This window comes from Bicyclus anynana, chromosome 8 (assembly GCF_947172395.1).
Source record: "Bicyclus anynana chromosome 8, ilBicAnyn1.1, whole genome shotgun sequence".
Lineage (NCBI taxonomy): Eukaryota > Metazoa > Arthropoda > Insecta > Lepidoptera > Nymphalidae > Bicyclus > Bicyclus anynana.
The window spans coordinates 8779993-8797389 of record NC_069090.1 but is presented as its reverse complement, the minus strand read 5'-3'; the positions used below and the strand labels follow the sequence as shown (position 1 = coordinate 8797389).

Genomic DNA, 17397 nt, shown 5'->3' with positions numbered 1-17397 from the left:
GAAATAATATCCACAGACAATAGAGATTTATTATTGGACCATAGATACTATATATACCATACTGGCTACCGTTGTACCCTAAAAGTGTATTTTTCCACAAAAATTACAGTTAATTTTGTTCGTGAATTTGGGTGCGATACAAGTCCTTCTATAATTTGTCTGAGTTGATATTTTTCATTTTATGTCTGTTGCATCTAGAAATATATAGTCTATAAGTGTCAACGTCAAAGGTCTATAATCAAAAAGTGTTTGGCACAGATTAGATGTTTGGTTGGTGCACAGAGTACTTTTTATTTGGTGGATTTGGTGTATAGATAGTTTGTACTTGTACTTAAATTTATTAATTTATTCTTTGGTGTTTGTGATTTGACTGGTTGTTTGTACTTTCAGTTTGGTATTCTGAAAAAAAAAACAGGAAAGTAATCGTAAATTGAATATTATTATTAAAACATGCATTTATTATAAATTCAATAAATATCAAAAAAACTATTCCTGTTCTGATTAATACCGAGTAATGATAGGTGACATACAATTGACAAAACGTTTAATTGTTATAGCTCTAATACTTTGCGTTATTTTGGTTTTAAAAGAATACGTGTTCGTTTTATTGCAATGACTCAACACAGGGTTGCATATTTTTACAACCCCGACGTGGGGAACTTCCACTATGGTCCAGGTCATCCAATGAAACCGCACAGGCTATCTGTTACTCATAGTCTCGTGTTGAACTACGGTCTTCACAAGAAAATGCAGATATACAGGCCGTATAGAGCAACTGCGCATGATATGTGTAGATTTCACAGTGAAGATTACATAGAATTCTTACAGAATGTGACACCACAGAATATACAGAGTGAGTATTTCATATCATTTTAGTAACACTTACGCCGGGTATATACAAACAGCTTGAAGCAGTCAGGATCGACTGCTGCGACTGCTAAGCTGAAGAGACACCTTAGAGAGCCGTTGCCCCCATCTACTTTGCCTCTGCCTTCTGGCCCCATCAAGTGATGCTTCTGTGCTCACCCAAAGCCCCTGGTGACGTCACTGAGTCTCATTAAAAAGCCTATGGCACTTAGACAATCAGAAAAAAGACTGCATAATTAACTTGAGCACTCGAGCAGTTGTAACTGGTTCACAGTATACAGTGTGCAATCAAGCAGTCAATAGGCATACATTGACTGTTCGAGCTGTTGATTGCCTTCACACTGTTACCCCTGCCTATGCTCTTCATTTGCCTGCTTGCTTTGTTTGTTTATGGAAATGGACCACAATGTCAACTGTGTGTGTTGAATAAATGAAATAAAAACTCAAGAACTTATATGAATTAAAACTAAAGTTGCAAACTGCACGAGCAGCAATGGCTTCAGGCTATTGATAGGTGAGAGTAAATATCTCAGATTCAGATAAATTCTATACAAAACTAGCTGACATCCCACTGTTTCAACTGCATAGTTCCAGTTGAGAATACAGGGATAAGAGTCAATGACACTCACAAATAATGTGTCTTTCTAGTGGTAAGAGAATTTACAAAATTGGTTCAGGAGATCCAGTGATTACCCCCTATAATATCTGGTATTATAGAAGGTACATTACCTCCGGTCCGGGGCATGCACTTCCAACTTATCAGTTGTGTGGATTTTAATTAAATATCACATGTCTCAAACAGTGAAGAAAAACATTGTGACGAAAGCTGCATTCCAGAGAATTTTGTGGTTGTGAAGTCTGCCAATCTGCATTGGGCCAGTGTGGTGGGCTATTGTCCTAACCCCTATCATTCTGAGAGGAGACTCGAGCTCAACAGTGAGCCGAATATGGGTTGATAACGAATATTAGTATAGATTTCCTACCTTCCAGATTCAAATTCATCAATTGTGCCTTATTAATATTAATAACTCTTTGTTGCAGCCTATTCAAAAGATTTGCTCCACTACAATGTTGGTGATGATTGTCCAGTGTTTGAAGGCCTGTTTGACTTTTGCTCAATGTATACAGGAGCTTCTTTAGAAGGAGCTATGAAATTAAACAATAATACATGTGATATCGCTATCAATTGGTCTGGAGGTCTGCATCATGCTAAAAAGTTTGAACCATCAGGTTTGTTTCACAACCATTAAATATCTGTGTAGGTACTGCACTTTTGGGATGTTTAAGATTATTTGAAAGAATATTGTAATTTTATGGAATTAATTCTGACAAACCACAATTTCTCTATGAACTTGATTCTTAAAGGTTCAATCCCTGTTCACTGGGCCCAAAAATACCACAAACCCAGTCATAGTGAGGTTTTTCATCCAGTTAGAGAGTAATGCAGAATATTGATTATGTTTAAAAGAAGAAAACAAGTATCTTTTTGTATAATAACAGTACAAATTTTTTTTTACTTTTTTTTTACAAAAGAGACTTTTTTAACACTTAAAACTACTTAACAATAAAAATCAATTGATTCTTTTCTTGTTTTGTTTGACAACTAATCCTGAAGCTATAAGTAGAGGTATAATCTAGTTTCAGTTTAATTTCAGTGAAGTCGATAATAGTTTGATAGTATTTTAATATTTTATTCAGCAGTCCTTTAGAGTACATTTTCATGCAAATACTCTCTCATCAATAATTGTAAAATACCAACTAGAAGGACACAAAAACAGAAGAAAGAAGAGTGAAAGAAGATTTATGTTTAAGTGTTAAATATAACTTGATAATTGATACATTTTTATGATAAAAGGGATTGGAAGACTATGACATATACCACTGACACAACATAGTTGGGATAAGGTTGAAATACTGATGGGAAATTTTCATTCCAGGGTTTTGCTATGTGAATGACATAGTGATTGCAATATTGGAATTATTGAAATACCACCCCAGAGTGCTGTACATTGATATCGATGTGCACCACGGAGATGGGGTTCAGGAAGCATTTTATTTGACGGACAGAGTGATGACTGTCAGCTTCCACAAGTATGGCAATTTCTTCTTCCCTGGCACCGGAGATATGTACGAAATTGGTGCAGAAAGCGGGAGGTACTTTTCTGTTAATGTGCCCTTGAAAGAGGGGATCGACGATCAGAGTTATGTGCAGGCAAGTGTCACTTGTGGTTGTTAAATTAGGGAATCTCAATAGCTCAATATAAGAGTGATCAGACTCATCATCAAGGGATGGTAGTTCGATCCCCGCCCGTTGGTCTATTCGTTGGTCTATTGTCGTACTCCTAATACAGTCTTTCCCGACTAGTTGGAGGGAAATGGGAATATAGGTTGTATTTGAAAAAGATATGGCAAATATTCTTTAAAAAAAAATGTTGACTTAGCTCTTGTCCTTTTGTTCTGATGCATATTTTATTTATTCTACAAAACAGATTAAACTATAATACACAGGGGCTATCAATTAATTTTCTAATTCAGTCGTATTATATTTTTATTTTTGTATTAGAGGAAATGGACCATATTTCTTTTTATTAAAAAAAATCTTTTACTGCAATTTCAATCAAATATCTTGCTCAGAGTGGTGTTAGGTAGGGTAGGGTAGTGTAGGGTAAGGATAGAGAAGAAGTGCACATAAGTCAAAGCAAAGCGTGACCGGGTCCACTAGTTTATTATAGATTACTCAATTTATGTTAAAACAAAGATTTATTGTACAGGTATTCAAACCAGTGATATCGAATGTGATGGAGTTTTATAGACCAACGGCAATAGTGCTACAGTGTGGTGCGGACTCTTTGGCCGGGGATAGACTCGGTTGCTTCTCTCTGTCTACACGAGGTCACGGGGAGTGTGTGAAGTTTGTGAAGAATCTGAATGTGCCTACGCTTGTTGTTGGAGGTGGAGGGTGAGAGTCTATAATTCTATATCAATACATATAAATAACTAGCTGACGCCGAGCGGTTTCACTCGCGTGGTTTGCTTTGATTTTTTTTTTATTTTTATTGTCTTTATTATATAATATATTGTAACAGTGTGTTAGAACAATAGACTTATAAATATTTCTTATTGCTAACATGCTATGGTCATTTGTTTGTACAGGCTTACACACCTTTATAAACATTTAGAGTAATGGCAGGAAAAAAAAAACAATTAGGACATAATTTACAAAGTAACAAACTATTATTAACTTGAGACATGTAGGTACCAAACTACCAACCTACCACTGCTAAGCGCCCGTTTGTTGCAAGCACTTACGATAATACATGTACATTTCTGTTTAAACTCGCGTGGTTTGCGTTGCCGTATATACCGTACGGGGATAATATATAGCCTATAGCCTTCCTCGATAAATGGGCTATCTAACACTGAAAGAATTTTTCAAATCGGACCAGTAGTTCCTGAGAGACAAACTTTTCAGCTTTATAATATTAGTATAGATTAAAACAACTGTTTTCTACAATACTATTACAAAAAAATTGTAAGCACATAAGAAATTACAATTTAGTAGAGAGATCAGTGTTGGTCGACGCCCACCAGATGGACTGACGACATCAAGCAAGTCGTTTTTCACGCGGACGAAGTCGCGGTCGTCCACTATTTATCTTTAAGTGTACTGGTTGATTTTGCGGACATCTCACTACCTAAAATAGCCAAAGCAATTGTTAATTTTCGGATGTTGCTTTGATTTCTTTCCGTTTTTTTTTCATGTTTTATACCACATCTGCTGTAGCAAACAAAGTAAATACAATAGTATCTATGAAAACTGCACGAAAATTCGTTCTGTAATTCCTGAGATCATATTTTCGTTGGAAAATCTAAATTTTTACAGTATTCATTAAATTTTCCAGATACACCTTACGAAACGTTGCTCGTTGCTGGACATTCGAAACATCCCTATTGGTAGATGAAAATATATCAGATGAGCTGCCTTATACAGAATATCTCGAATTTTTCGCTCCTGACTTCCAGCTACACCCAGAAATAAACAGGTAACATTATCAGCCCATTTTAACTACCCACAACGTTTTTAGGCCTCCCTCTTTATAGGCATAGGCGTATATAGATGGGAGGCTAAAATGGACCTGAGCCCTAGGATTCTGGTCTACCGATATGGAATTCTATTATGATACTAACCACCCTAGGACATAATCCTAGGTACCAGCAACGAGGAGTCTAAACAACCCTATTCCTAGCGGCTTACCTTTAAAAATCCGTACATACTCGTACACATTCATAATTATAATTTATTTTATACACTCGAAATAGGTATACTACAATTCTACAATCTGTACAATAAATCCTGTGTGCATGACAAAAACAACACATGACCGCGTTACCTATTACTAAATTTCAGCCTTCGCTACTGCTAGATACGCCAATGTTTGTAGGAGAGGGGATAATAAGCTTAGATCCACAAAGCTGCTCTAATGCAGGTTGGTAGGCTGTTGTGGTATATAGGCTTAGCGCCGCCTTTAAACTGATCAGCAGGTAGAACATAATAAATGATCGCTTTTTAGTTTAGTGGGTAGGTTGTTACGATTTAAAAGTTGGTAGAATTGTTTTATTATAATAGCTAATATTCTGTCTTTTTTAAAACTAATATTGTAAAGAGGTAAGGTTTGATTTTTGTTTGTTTGTTTGTTACGAATAGGATGCAAAAGTACTGGATCAGTTATTTTAAAAATTCTTTCACCGATGGAAAACAACATTATCAGCGAGTAACATAGGCTATATTATACCACACATCCACAAAAACAAGGTGGAACCGTGGAACGTGTGCTAGTTTTTTATAAGGCAATTCAATATGTTTCAGTACATCAAATGCCAACAGCAAGCAGTACTTGGAAGCTATAACGAAACACGTGTATGACAATCTGAAAATGTGTCAGCACTCGCCTGCTGTCCAAATGACACATATACCAGGTAATAACTGTCAGCCATATTTATAAACATGGATTAATATTTAAATCTCAGTTTTATTCAATGTAAAGTGAACGATAAATACAAGTGTATGAGTAATTGTAAGATTAACTTTCGTCGTTATCAACCCCTATTCGGTTCACTGCTGAGCTCGAGTCTTATCTCAGAATGAGAGGAGTTAGGCCAATAGTCCACCATGCTGGCCCAATGCGTATTGGCAGACTTCACTCACGCAGAGATTTAAGAAAATTCTCTGGTGTGCAGGTTTCCTCACGATGTTTTCACACGTGATATATAATTTCTTAAAATGCACACAACTGAAAAGTTGGAGGTGCATGCCTCGGACCGGATTCGAACCCACACCCTCCGGAATCGGAGGCAGAGGTCATATCCACTGGGCTATCACGGCTCAATAAGATCAACTTTACTTGGAAGAAAATTGAGATATGAATCTTAATGCATGTTTAAAAATATGGCTGTTTAAGTTGAAGCTGTTGACGTTTTAAAAATTTAAAATAATATCTATTTGTTGAAACATGAATAATTCTGTCTTACAAATCAATAGGGATGATGACTAAGTTGGAATATATTGATTTTTATGATACACTAGCAGATGCCTGCGATCATTATGGACCTACGACGTCATTAAATCGTACCATTTTGCATGGGGCGTTTTTCAGGAAACCGCGGCAGCGCCGCAAATCTGACCCTTTAAATCTCTGTAGCTCCGAAAGTAATGATCGCAGGTACCCTGTTACTTTTACAAAATTGCTTTACTATTAGCATACCTACTCCTAATTTATATACAATTGAAAAATCTGTCATCATCCCTATTGTACATATTCCTAACCGCAGAACATAAAAAGCTAAAGCTAATGTTTTAGTAATAGAAAGAGCAAGGGGACGAGGCTCGCGTATCCTCATATATGAAGACGTACGCTAATATGTTTGTATTATAAGACCTATAATATTATAAGAACTTTAATAGACTAATAACGGTTACATAAACATTTGAACTAAATTAAGGAAGTTATGTTCATTTTTCAAACACTGTCAACACGAATTTTCAGTTAAGTTTATTTGTCGTTGACCAATGACTTAATTTTATATTAATAGTCATAGAGAAAAAAATATTGTTACAGGCGACTTCCTACCTGAAGAATACAGAATAAAGGAGGAACCGGACCCAGACATCCGTATGAGTCAAGAAGAGACTGACAAAATGGTTGAACCCAAAAATGAATTCTTCGATGATGAGAAGGATAATGACAAGGAGATAGTGTTGGAGACTAAGGAACCATAGCATACGGAGGAGGTGGTCCCAAAGACGACCACTTGACATGAACTTTTCTACAAAAAATATAAAAAAAAGTTTATATTTTGAACACAGTGACTGATGTTTTGTGCCGGTGTGACAATGACATTGATAAACGGTATGTGAAGTTTAGTGTACATGAATAGGCTAGTTGACACTTTTTTTAAGTAGTCTTAAATAGTTAATTATCGTTCTACTAGACTAAAAAAAAATTTCATTTTTTTTCAGACATTACTTGAAAATTTTAGTTTTTTAAATATGTTTTTGACAACACGTGCCAAAACGCCTGTCGGCCATGACAGTTTATATTTCAACTGTTTCATGACGTCACTACAATAAATCCCATACAAATGGAGCGTTTAACTAAAATATTAGTTATCAATTAGTTCGACGTTTAGTACATCAAGAGTTTTAGTGACGTCACAAAATGGACGACAGCGATTTTGACGTTTGGAAAATTTTAATAAAAACGTAAAATTTTTAGTTTTAAAAGAATACCTTAACTTTTATTTATTGATATCGATATATTTCGGACCCTTTTTCCATGTACTACACGAAATTAATATTGTTTATATTGAATTTGATATGAGTCAACTACACTATTGTCATCTTAGGGTAATGTTCCTTTTAATTAGTTGATAACTAAATCGTTAGTCAGTATTTATTTAGAGCCTATTATGTATATCGGTATACAATTTAAAACATGACCTATATTATATCTTGGCAAATTCGTTGATGAAACGCTGGCGACGGGGGGAAAGGACTGCGCGGGTATGAAGTGGAGCACGCGGGACATCGATACCCCCCCGCTCGGCCCGCGCGGACTATCGGTATTGTTACGAACGAATTTGCCAAGGTATACATAGTTTTTGTGATCAATTGATCATTTAATAGTTTTGTCATTAAAGTGACAATTATCGTATAGTGACATTTGTAGATAGATATAGTTGTAGTAGTAGCAAGTAGTAACATTAGTTTTAATAAAAAATCTTGGATTTTGTTGAAATAACCATGTTAGATGATTGTAAAAACAAAAAATCGCTGCTACTTGATGTAAAGTGACATTTCAAGGTCATTTTGTTGACTTAACCATGTTAAATGACCACAGTTAAATTAAAAAAAAATCAAAACACGATGAAAAACAATGTAGAATATTTTTTTGAAGGCAATTAAATAATTAAATGTCAAAAACAAGGTCTTGGTTAATAAACAATATACTTATGAAATGACAACCTCCGTGACACAGTGGTATGCGCAGTATAAGGCGGAGGTACTGGGTTCGATTCCCGGCTGGGCCGATTGAGGTTTTCTTAATTGGTCCAGGTCTGGCTGGTGGGAGGCTTCGGTCGTGGCTAGTTACCACCCTACCGACAAAGACGTACCGCCAAGCGATTTAGCGTTCCGGTACGATGTCGTGTAGAAACCGAAAAGAGGTGTGGATTTTCATCCTCCTCCTAACAAGTTAGCCCGCCTCCATCTTAGACTGCATCATCACTTACCATCAGGTGAGATTGTAGTCAAGGGCTAACTTGTAAAGAAAAAACAAATAATCTGTTGCGATTACTTGCGACGACGCAACGCGACGCACTAATGAGCATGAGCCATATCCCTAATGATTTTTATGAAGACCAAGTACATCATATAATGTAACACAACATGTAATTAAATTAGGTATGTAAAGTCCATTTTGTTTTTGATTAAGATTAGAATAATTATAAGCAACGGTTTTTATTTTAAATTGGATTCCATGATATTGTATGTATGTATGTTTATGTTCGAGCTATTTAATGATCCCGCAAAGTAATGCTTGCTTTGCTTCAATAATGGTTTAGTGATATAATAATTATTAATAAAAAAATGTTATACCTATATTCTATACAAAAATTATTAAGAGGTAAAGTTTGTGGTATTGTAGGGGGTAATATCTGAATTTGCTGAACCGATTTTGAACAAATTTTACCATGTTATTTGCGAGAGTCGTAAGATAATTTATCCCAGTAGGTATTCTCACGGAAACGGGAACCACGTGGGTGAAAACGCGGGGCGTCGGCTTGTATGTTACATATTATCTATATACTTACTCTTATCAATACATACATTTAAATAAAACTGTGTGTGAATTGTCTGTCTGTAGTTTAAAATGACTGTACTTTTCCAAGCGGTCATATAGCAAAAATTTTTGCAATATATATAGCATATATTGCAAAAATTTTTGCAATTGCACGTTGTAGAGTCAACATCTCCTGAGGATGCTCCGGTTTCGGGGTGAAACGTACGTAGAGAGTATTTTGTCGGACCTGGGTGACGTTGTCGCATGGGTTCGCCGAATTTTCGCGGATGATAGCAAAATAAATAAATCATTATATAATCATGATGAACTTCCGCAAAGTAACGCCTGCTTCTATCCAATATAATCTAAATGGTTATAGACCGCGCAAAACTTCGAGTCCTTAATAATAGCTACAGAGTTTGGTGTTGCAAAATAAAAAAAGGACTCTAAGTTTAGCGCACACTACCTATACCTTATATATATTTATGTACATAAAAAGAAGTTTCTGCTATTTTACATCAAATAATTGCTTTATCTATAATTCTATACAAATATTATAAAGAGGTAAAGATGTAGGTTGTAGCGGATAATCTCCTGGGGTATGATTTCGCTATCTTAAACTCGTCGACGTAATATACGCCTAGTATTAAGTTATATTAGAATTTGGCCGTCATTTCTATGGAATGCCAAATATAAAATGTCACTAACAACGAAGTTGCTATGGAAATGAGCGATGCCACATCGCTGTAAGTTTACGGAATGCAGGGGCAAATCTACTGATCCGATTATAAAAATTCTTTTACCGGTAGAAAGACGTTATTTGTGAGTGTCATAAGCTCTATAGTCACTGAGATTGATTATATAACCAGTGGCGTAGCTCGCCTTGGAGGTGCCCTGTATCAAAATTTGTTTTGGCGCCCAAATGTAGGGTTAAACTCAACAAAAGAGAAAAAAATGGGTAAAATAAATATGACAATGACTTAATCAATGTAGGAGGTTCAACTTTTGGGCGCACACTTAACCCAGAAAACAAAGATTGCCTTTTCTTACTTTTGTTCAGATATGACAAAAGTAAGAAAAGGCAATCTTTTTTTTGTGAAAAATGTTTTTTTCATGTGTTTTTTTTGGGAAGCACCAGATTAGATTAAGTGAGATTGTGAATTGAGTACATTTTACTAATTTTGCTTTCACACGTAAGAGGTCCCTGTAGTCTGAAGGTGCCGTATCATTGGTATGCTCCTGAATATAACATCACGCTACGACCAATAGGAGCAGATATTCTATTGGCTGAAGCATCAATGAAGTGTTGCAGAACACATTATATTAGAACTTTGATTACTGTAAAAAGGATTGGGTACCTATAGTAAGAAGCTCACAAAAGGATATATTCTCCCGTGTTTTTGCCACGTTTTTCGTAGATGCTCCTTTAAGACGTACCTAGCGTGTTGTTATATAGCTTATGTTACTCCCTGATAATAATTAAGCTCTCTGTGAAAGAATTATTCAAATCGGCCAGTAGTTTTGAGTGTATGTTATATACATACATCTTTCCTCTTTATAATATTATAATCTGGCAAGTTCGTTGATGACACTTCCATGATATGCGGGCGACGTGGGGAAAGATGCGCAGGTGTAAAATCGTGCGTGCGGGGAAGTGAGGTGCAGGTGGTTTTTCATTCATCGCTACCCGGCCCGCGCGGCCCATCGGGTGTGTTACGAACGAAGTTGCCAAGCTATAGTCTACCTAGATGGAATCTCGATTGATTGATTGGCGTTTGCCTCAGGCATGTTGAATGAATCTTTTGGGAGTAAAGGTATAAATAAAACAAATCATTAAATTTGAATACACTAATTTGCACTTAACCCGATCTCTTAATGACATCTGTAAATAATCCTATCTGTCTTCCTCCTGGAAATATAAAATGATCAGAATATTACCACTCATAATGTCATACAGTGCCCACCACGAGATATTGTGTGTGTGAAGTTAGCAACAAATGACTGCGCAATGAATCAGTAACGTTACAAACGGCGCGGGCGGGGAGCCGGCTAGACGCGACCGTGAGTTTATACTCATTCCGCAGCTAACTTCACAAACGTAAAGATCCGTGGCGAGCACTGTACCTAGTTAAATGTTAAGATTGTTTTTATTAAGTCACAGTAGGATAACGTTAAATTGTTATTGTTTTGATAATTCATTAGTTTAGTTAGTGAATGAGCCGTTCAATGGAATGAAATATGTACATCATTAAGTAAGTACCTTCCTACAGCCAATTGTGACTTGCTTTTTTAATTAACTTGCAAGTAATAATGGTTTTTTTTCGTTTTGATTGTGCAGTTCCAAATCACATAGTTTGGTATAGTACGAGTTAAACCAAACTTGTAATCCGCTCTGAAGTTGTACATTGGGTAAAGATATTATACTATTAGATGCGCGTCGAAACTGAGGCGTGGCTAATTTTCTTCATTTTAGTCGTACTTATAGTAAACAAGGAAAGTTAATACCTACTCCCCACTACCCTGTATAAATACAGGGTGGTGAGGAGTAGGTATTTCCCATAATTTCAAGGTGTTGACGAGTCGTCTTATAGGAGCCAAACTGCATTTTTTCAACTATACCTAATTTAAATTTTTTCATGTTTTCATACTAAGTCTTAAAGGACAATGCCAGACAATGTATAGAAGTTTGACCCACTAAAAAATAATTTGCAACAATATATTATATATCATTTTATTGGATTTTTTGTACTATTAAACAAATATTACCTTTTAACCCTTTATAACTAGGGGTATGAAAATAAATCCAAGTTGAAGTTTGATTTCAAGGTTAAGTATATGTGCAGTTTATTATGAAGTAAAGTGAAGTTCGTGATTGGTTTTTTGTAAATACAGAAGCACTTAGCACATGCAATACATTTAAAAAAACGTGATTTTATTATTTTCAAATTACTCCGAGGTGTCTATTACGAGTTTTGATAGTTTGACAGTGTTATGACATTTTATTTTTACATTTTGATCTGACTTCACAGTTCTGGATTCTAGCCATTTTGAACATAAAATAATTAGAATGCACTAAAAACGCTCTAAAGGGCTCGAACCCAAGGTCGAAATAAGGTTTTTAAAAAATAAGTAAACAATGTCAGCTATGAGGAAATAACGTAATGGATATAATTACTTTTTTTGGCAGATTTTTATTCCGGAGTTTAACAGTAAAAATGGTTTATTAAAAAACAATTATTTAAAATATATTTAGTACATCTACATTTTCCGCAAAATTCCGAGTGAGGACTGGGTCAGGATCTGGCATTCTCCTTTTAAAGTTTGGCTGCGTCATAATTATAAGGATGCGTATAAGGAACACATTTTAAGATCTATTTACATAAAAAATAATATAATATTTACTTCGAAAACATTAATTAAGATCGGTAAAGATTATAACTCCAAAGTTTAGGAAATACTCCCCAGCACCCTGTACCTATAAATAATGTAAGTACCTAAACACAAAATTGTGCATGTGTGCGCTTAGTGGAGTTGTTAATTATCACTTTTTGCGGTGATTTTGTAGGCACGTACCTATGAGAACATATCCTAATAGTATAAAATCTTTGCACTGGGCAGCTATACATCTCATCTTCAGAGTGGACTCTAAGTTGGCGATATTGTACATGGTACCTATTAGAAAAGGTATTTTCCTTATTAAATGTTGAAATTGCAAGTGAAAGGGCCAAACAGATGGTTGGAGTGTGTGTTTAGTGTAGGATAATGTGTGTGTTGACAAATGGTAGAAGACAAGAGAATAAAAGAGATTAACATATTTTACCGACCCCTAGACTAGTAATATGATATCGAATACGAGCCGTAATTAAAAATTAGAAATGTAACAACTTTAAGTGATTCTTATTAGTATTTTTTTAGTATAAACACAAACTTATTACCTTAAGTAATTAATATTAATAATCAATATTCTGATCATATTGAAAACGAAAATAATAGTAAGTAGGTAGGTAATAGAAAATAATTAAGATTAACTTAAAAATCGGATATATTGCAAATTAGTTTATATAATAATTATATTGTAAAATGTAATACAAGACAATACAATAAATCGTGGAGTCGAGAGAAAACTAGATAAATGCGAGTGTTTTTTTTAATAGTTTAAATTGATTTATGAGGACTACGTCCGATACTCGCTTGTTTAACTGACTCAAGGAGTTGCTTCCAAAAGCGCCACTGACCGATTTATATTTTATGCAGATATGTTTAGTAAAAAATGTATATTTTAATTAATTTTATTTATTTTACATAATTAAAATATTATTGCTATTCAATTCAGAAATATAGCATAACTCTGCCACAATGTAATAATAACAAGATTTTACAGACTTGCAGAAAAAATTAAATCTTAATTATATTTCAAATTGTATAAGTGATTATAGATATTGATAGACCTAAGTAATGATTTTTTACAATAAACGTCGTTGTGGAAAACTACAGCTGAACTTACTTATTTATATTTTTCCTTTTTGAAATTCCATAAAATTAGGTAGGTACCTATAAGTACGAAACTAGCAGAAAATACGTCAAAAAATCGTCAAAAGTAATTTTGCAGTTATATAGTTTTCACTCTTCGCCGAAGGAATAACTCAATACCCACCAAATCTCAAATCCAGATTTTCGTCATTGATACACTGCAGGATTCGTATGACGTTTTTGGCTGTTACATCTACCGTTAAGTCAGTAAGCTTGTCGCACGATTGTATGATTTGCATTACCACATCCATGGAAACTTCCAGAGTTATATCCAACCATAGGCTGCTGATGTTGCTCAAATAACCCTTTTTTAATACATACAATAACAGTTCATCTATGGCCAATTTCGTTTGATATTTCAAAACAAGTTTGGTCATATTTTTTGTTGATTCAAGAAAAAAGAGAACCATGTCATCGAGTTTAAAATTTTCATTACCTAATGTTAAATTTTGCAATTTGGAAAACATGTTATCGGGTCGTTTGAAGAAACGTGGTATGAACAAATTATTGGACTGCGTCATGAGACAAAGACTGGTGAGGTTGGGACAGGAGAGGCCTATGTGAACGACGGCGTCTATATTTACAGATTGATCTATATCCCAAAGCGAAAAGTGAGTTAAATATCTGCCTTGAACTTGTAGGAGTCGTTGCAAAGATTCAGTGTAAGAGAAGAATGACATATTTAACACAGTCAACCTGAGTTCGCTGACTGTGATTTCTTCTAATATAGACTCCTTATCATTAGCTGATAAATGTGTTACTGACAGTTCTTTTAGTTGGGGGCAGATTTTAATTAATTTGCGAATACCTTCTGCGGATGCAAAATGACAATTGGCTTTCCTGAGGTTCAGCGGTCCGATGCCCACGCTTGCGCCGATCAGCGTGGATCCGATGTCGCAGGACTCAATGTTTAACTCTTCAAGGTAGGGGAGTTCACGGAGAAGCATAATGATACCGGTTTGTGTAACACATCGCCCAACTCGAGCAGATTTCTCATTCCTCGGGGGATCCATTGATAGCACGCGCAGCTTCTTGAGATTGCTTAAATGGGACAACCCAAAATCGGAAACGTTCCTGATTAAAACAGAGGCATTAATGACAGACTTACAAACATCAACCCTAGAAATAATGTTGAGCTCTTCGAGCAGAAGACATTTACTGGCGATAATTTTAAGAATTTCGTCAGTACAAACATATCTCAAGTCCAGGATAACTAAACGACTAAACCAGGGAACTGTTTTGAGCCAAAAGTTTTGTGATATACCGTTATCAACATAAACCTTGCGAAAGATTGTCATCTTTGGATGTATCAGGACATTGAGTTGAGTACGAGGGTCACCGCGGTATCTGCTGGATATTCTTTCTATACATAGTGCGTCAAATATCCTGAAACAAATAAATTTTGATTAGCACAAAATTACATTAACAAAAGTGCAGGTATATAAATACATATAACACTCAATTTGAGTGAACAATAGTATTAGTAGTCTCCCAACCAGTGCGGGCCCAAAGTAAATATTAGAACGTTGCGAGATCCAATTATGGCGCCTCTCCTGTTTGCTCCTAATAATATATACCTATATCAATTGTGAGTGTGAAGATCTCGACCATACTCTGGAGTGACCAAAGTTCTTTACCATTTAGGCGCCCTCTAGGATTTGGCGCCTGGAGCGAATGCTCTGTTCGCCGTATGGGCGGGCCGGCCCTGCTCCCAACTGATTGCAATTTTAAAAGCAATAAGAAATGCTATTTATAATAATATGTATGTGATTGTACTAGAAATTTCTTGTAGCTACTGAAGGCATAATATTACTTCTTTCAACCCCTCAGGAACTCATCACCATTGATTTTTATAATCATGTAAAAACAATATAAAATGTATTGATAAACATTTCAAAATGTATTTGAAATAATTAATAAACAATTTTATTTTGACTTTGATTTTACCTCCCCCTATGGGACCCCTAAGGATATGGGCTCTTCTTACTATGTGCCTCCCATTGCTACTTCAGCTTCACAACATGTTGAGCTATGTCGGTGACTTTAGTTCTTCTGCAGATCATTTCTGATTCAATCACGCAGAGATACTTCTACATAACTCATTCCATCGCCCACTGTGTGATAGAGTCACAGCTTTCTTAGGAGGCTCATAGTTAGCGACCAAGTCTCGGAGTACTTACGGAGATTTACTATGCTTTCTTCTAATATAGTGACTACTCACTAGTAGTGACCAATATCAGGATCAGTAGAGTATGAATATTGTGAAAGAGTAACCAAAAAACAAACACACTTGTTAATATAGTAGTAGTATATAGTAGGTATTAGTTAGTAATAAAACAAAGCTACAATACTAATTTCTCACCACCAATTCCTACTAACTATAACATTCATAGACTTTATTTTATGAAAATCAACAAAGGAAGCAAGGTAATCAAAAACCATTTTTACGTACCTGGCTGGCAGTGTAGCCATTAGGAAACCTTTCAATTCATATATTTTTTGCTTCTTAAGCTCTTTGAAATCGATATCTGGATACATTTTTTCGATGGCATAACAACTTTCATTTATCAAGTTAAGACAATTTTTGATACACAACTGGTACAAGCTAACGGGCTGTTTACGAGGGGACATTTTAATTTTTGATTTAAAATAAGAGAAATATAATATAACAGTGAAATATTATGTATATCAAGTAGGTTGTTTTGTTTCGCAATTCACTATAAAAATTATCTAAAATTGCCCGACTTGGTACGAAATAGGCACCAACACATTTTTATTTTCTTCTTTATTCTTTAATACATTTATTCTGTATTACATCTCAAAATATTCAGCAATAATACAATAATATTTATTATTTAATCTTCTGATTTGAGCAATAAGACCACAGATTAATATATACGTAAATATGACAGCATATTGATTGAATGTCATAGTCATAGTCAATGTCAAACCAGTGTTGTCAACTCTCAAAAATATTCCTCACTAATTTCCCCACTAATTAAAATAATTATAAGAGCCCCCGCAGACCAGAGATTTTTCAATCGACCGATAGTTTAGTCGTGTTGGCCTGCTAGCTAGAACACACGCTGAGCCAACTAAACAGTTCAGTCGGTGTAGAGTACGCAAACTAGCTAACAGTCTGCCGATCTCTAACTATTTGCTAGTTCAACTGTTAAAAAGAGTAATCGCACAATGAATATTAATTAATTATAATTAATAAAACATTTTACAGAAATGTTATTATTGCTCTCATACAACGGAGAGGAAAACCAAAAAGGAAAGCATTTTTTTTGTACCTCCCTTACATGTAAAGTGGGGATGAATTTTTTTACTCGCATATTTCATAGTGTGGGGTATGGTTGGATAGAGTTTTACTTCAGGCACATTCAATGTGCCGTTAAAAGTAGGTACATACAAAAAAAAATGTTAAACATAAAAAAAATAATTTGTCCCGTTTTGTGGAAAAAGCTTTCTTTGTAGAAGAATTTAAACTTTCTTAACTTGAAACTTGAAACAACTATTAAAAAAATAATTACCAAGTATAAAACCAACGTACCTATATGTAATTTTTCAGCGCACAGTACCTACCTATACGAGTAATTTGCATTGAAGGTAGTGATATTATTTTGTAGAAAAATCAATATAACTTAAAAACCGTAAG

At 35.0% G+C, this 17397-nt stretch overlaps 2 protein-coding genes across 3 annotated transcripts; one reads left to right on the top strand and one right to left on the bottom strand.

Annotated features, from left to right (window-relative positions):
- Positions 1-283: 283 nt before the first annotated feature.
- On the top strand, positions 284-13697 carry LOC112052654 (histone deacetylase 3). Its single transcript, XM_024091826.2, has 7 exons — positions 284-853; positions 1909-2097; positions 2805-3079; positions 3639-3826; positions 4770-4910; positions 5735-5844; positions 6984-13697. Exons 1-7 carry the CDS (start codon positions 613-615, stop codon positions 7142-7144), a joined length of 1305 nt encoding a protein of 434 aa, XP_023947594.2. The 5' UTR covers positions 284-612; the 3' UTR covers positions 7145-13697.
- On the bottom strand, positions 11040-16642 carry LOC112052653 (uncharacterized). Of its 2 annotated transcripts, XM_052883143.1 has the most exons (3): positions 16189-16642; positions 13861-15122; positions 11040-11115 (listed from the first exon to the last, which is right to left on the bottom strand). In XM_052883143.1, the coding sequence occupies exons 1-3, from the start codon at positions 16365-16367 to the stop codon at positions 11066-11068; spliced, it is 1491 nt and encodes a 496-aa protein (XP_052739103.1). In that variant the 5' UTR covers positions 16368-16642; the 3' UTR covers positions 11040-11065. The 2 variants fall into 2 exon arrangements, with proteins under 2 accessions (XP_052739103.1, XP_023947593.2); XM_024091825.2 differs by having other exon boundaries at positions 11040-15122.
- Positions 16643-17397: the final 755 nt, after the last annotated feature.

Coding starts and splice junctions, on each gene's coding strand:
- LOC112052654 (XM_024091826.2), top strand. CDS start 613: ATGACTCAACACAGGGTTGCATATTTTTACAACCCCGACGTGGGGAAC. Junction 854..1,908: donor GACACCACAGAATATACAGA/GTGAGTATTTCA, acceptor TCTTTGTTGCAG/CCTATTCAAAAGATTTGCTC. Junction 2,098..2,804: donor TAAAAAGTTTGAACCATCAG/GTTTGTTTCACA, acceptor TTTTCATTCCAG/GGTTTTGCTATGTGAATGAC.
- LOC112052653 (XM_052883143.1), bottom strand. CDS start 16,367: ATGTCCCCTCGTAAACAGCCCGTTAGCTTGTACCAGTTGTGTATCAAA. Junction 15,123..16,188: donor ATGGCTACACTGCCAGCCAG/GTACGTAAAAAT, acceptor TATTTGTTTCAG/GATATTTGACGCACTATGTA. Junction 11,116..13,860: donor AAATCTGGATTTGAGATTTG/GTGGGTATTGAG, acceptor TTATATTTCCAG/GAGGAAGACAGATAGGATTA.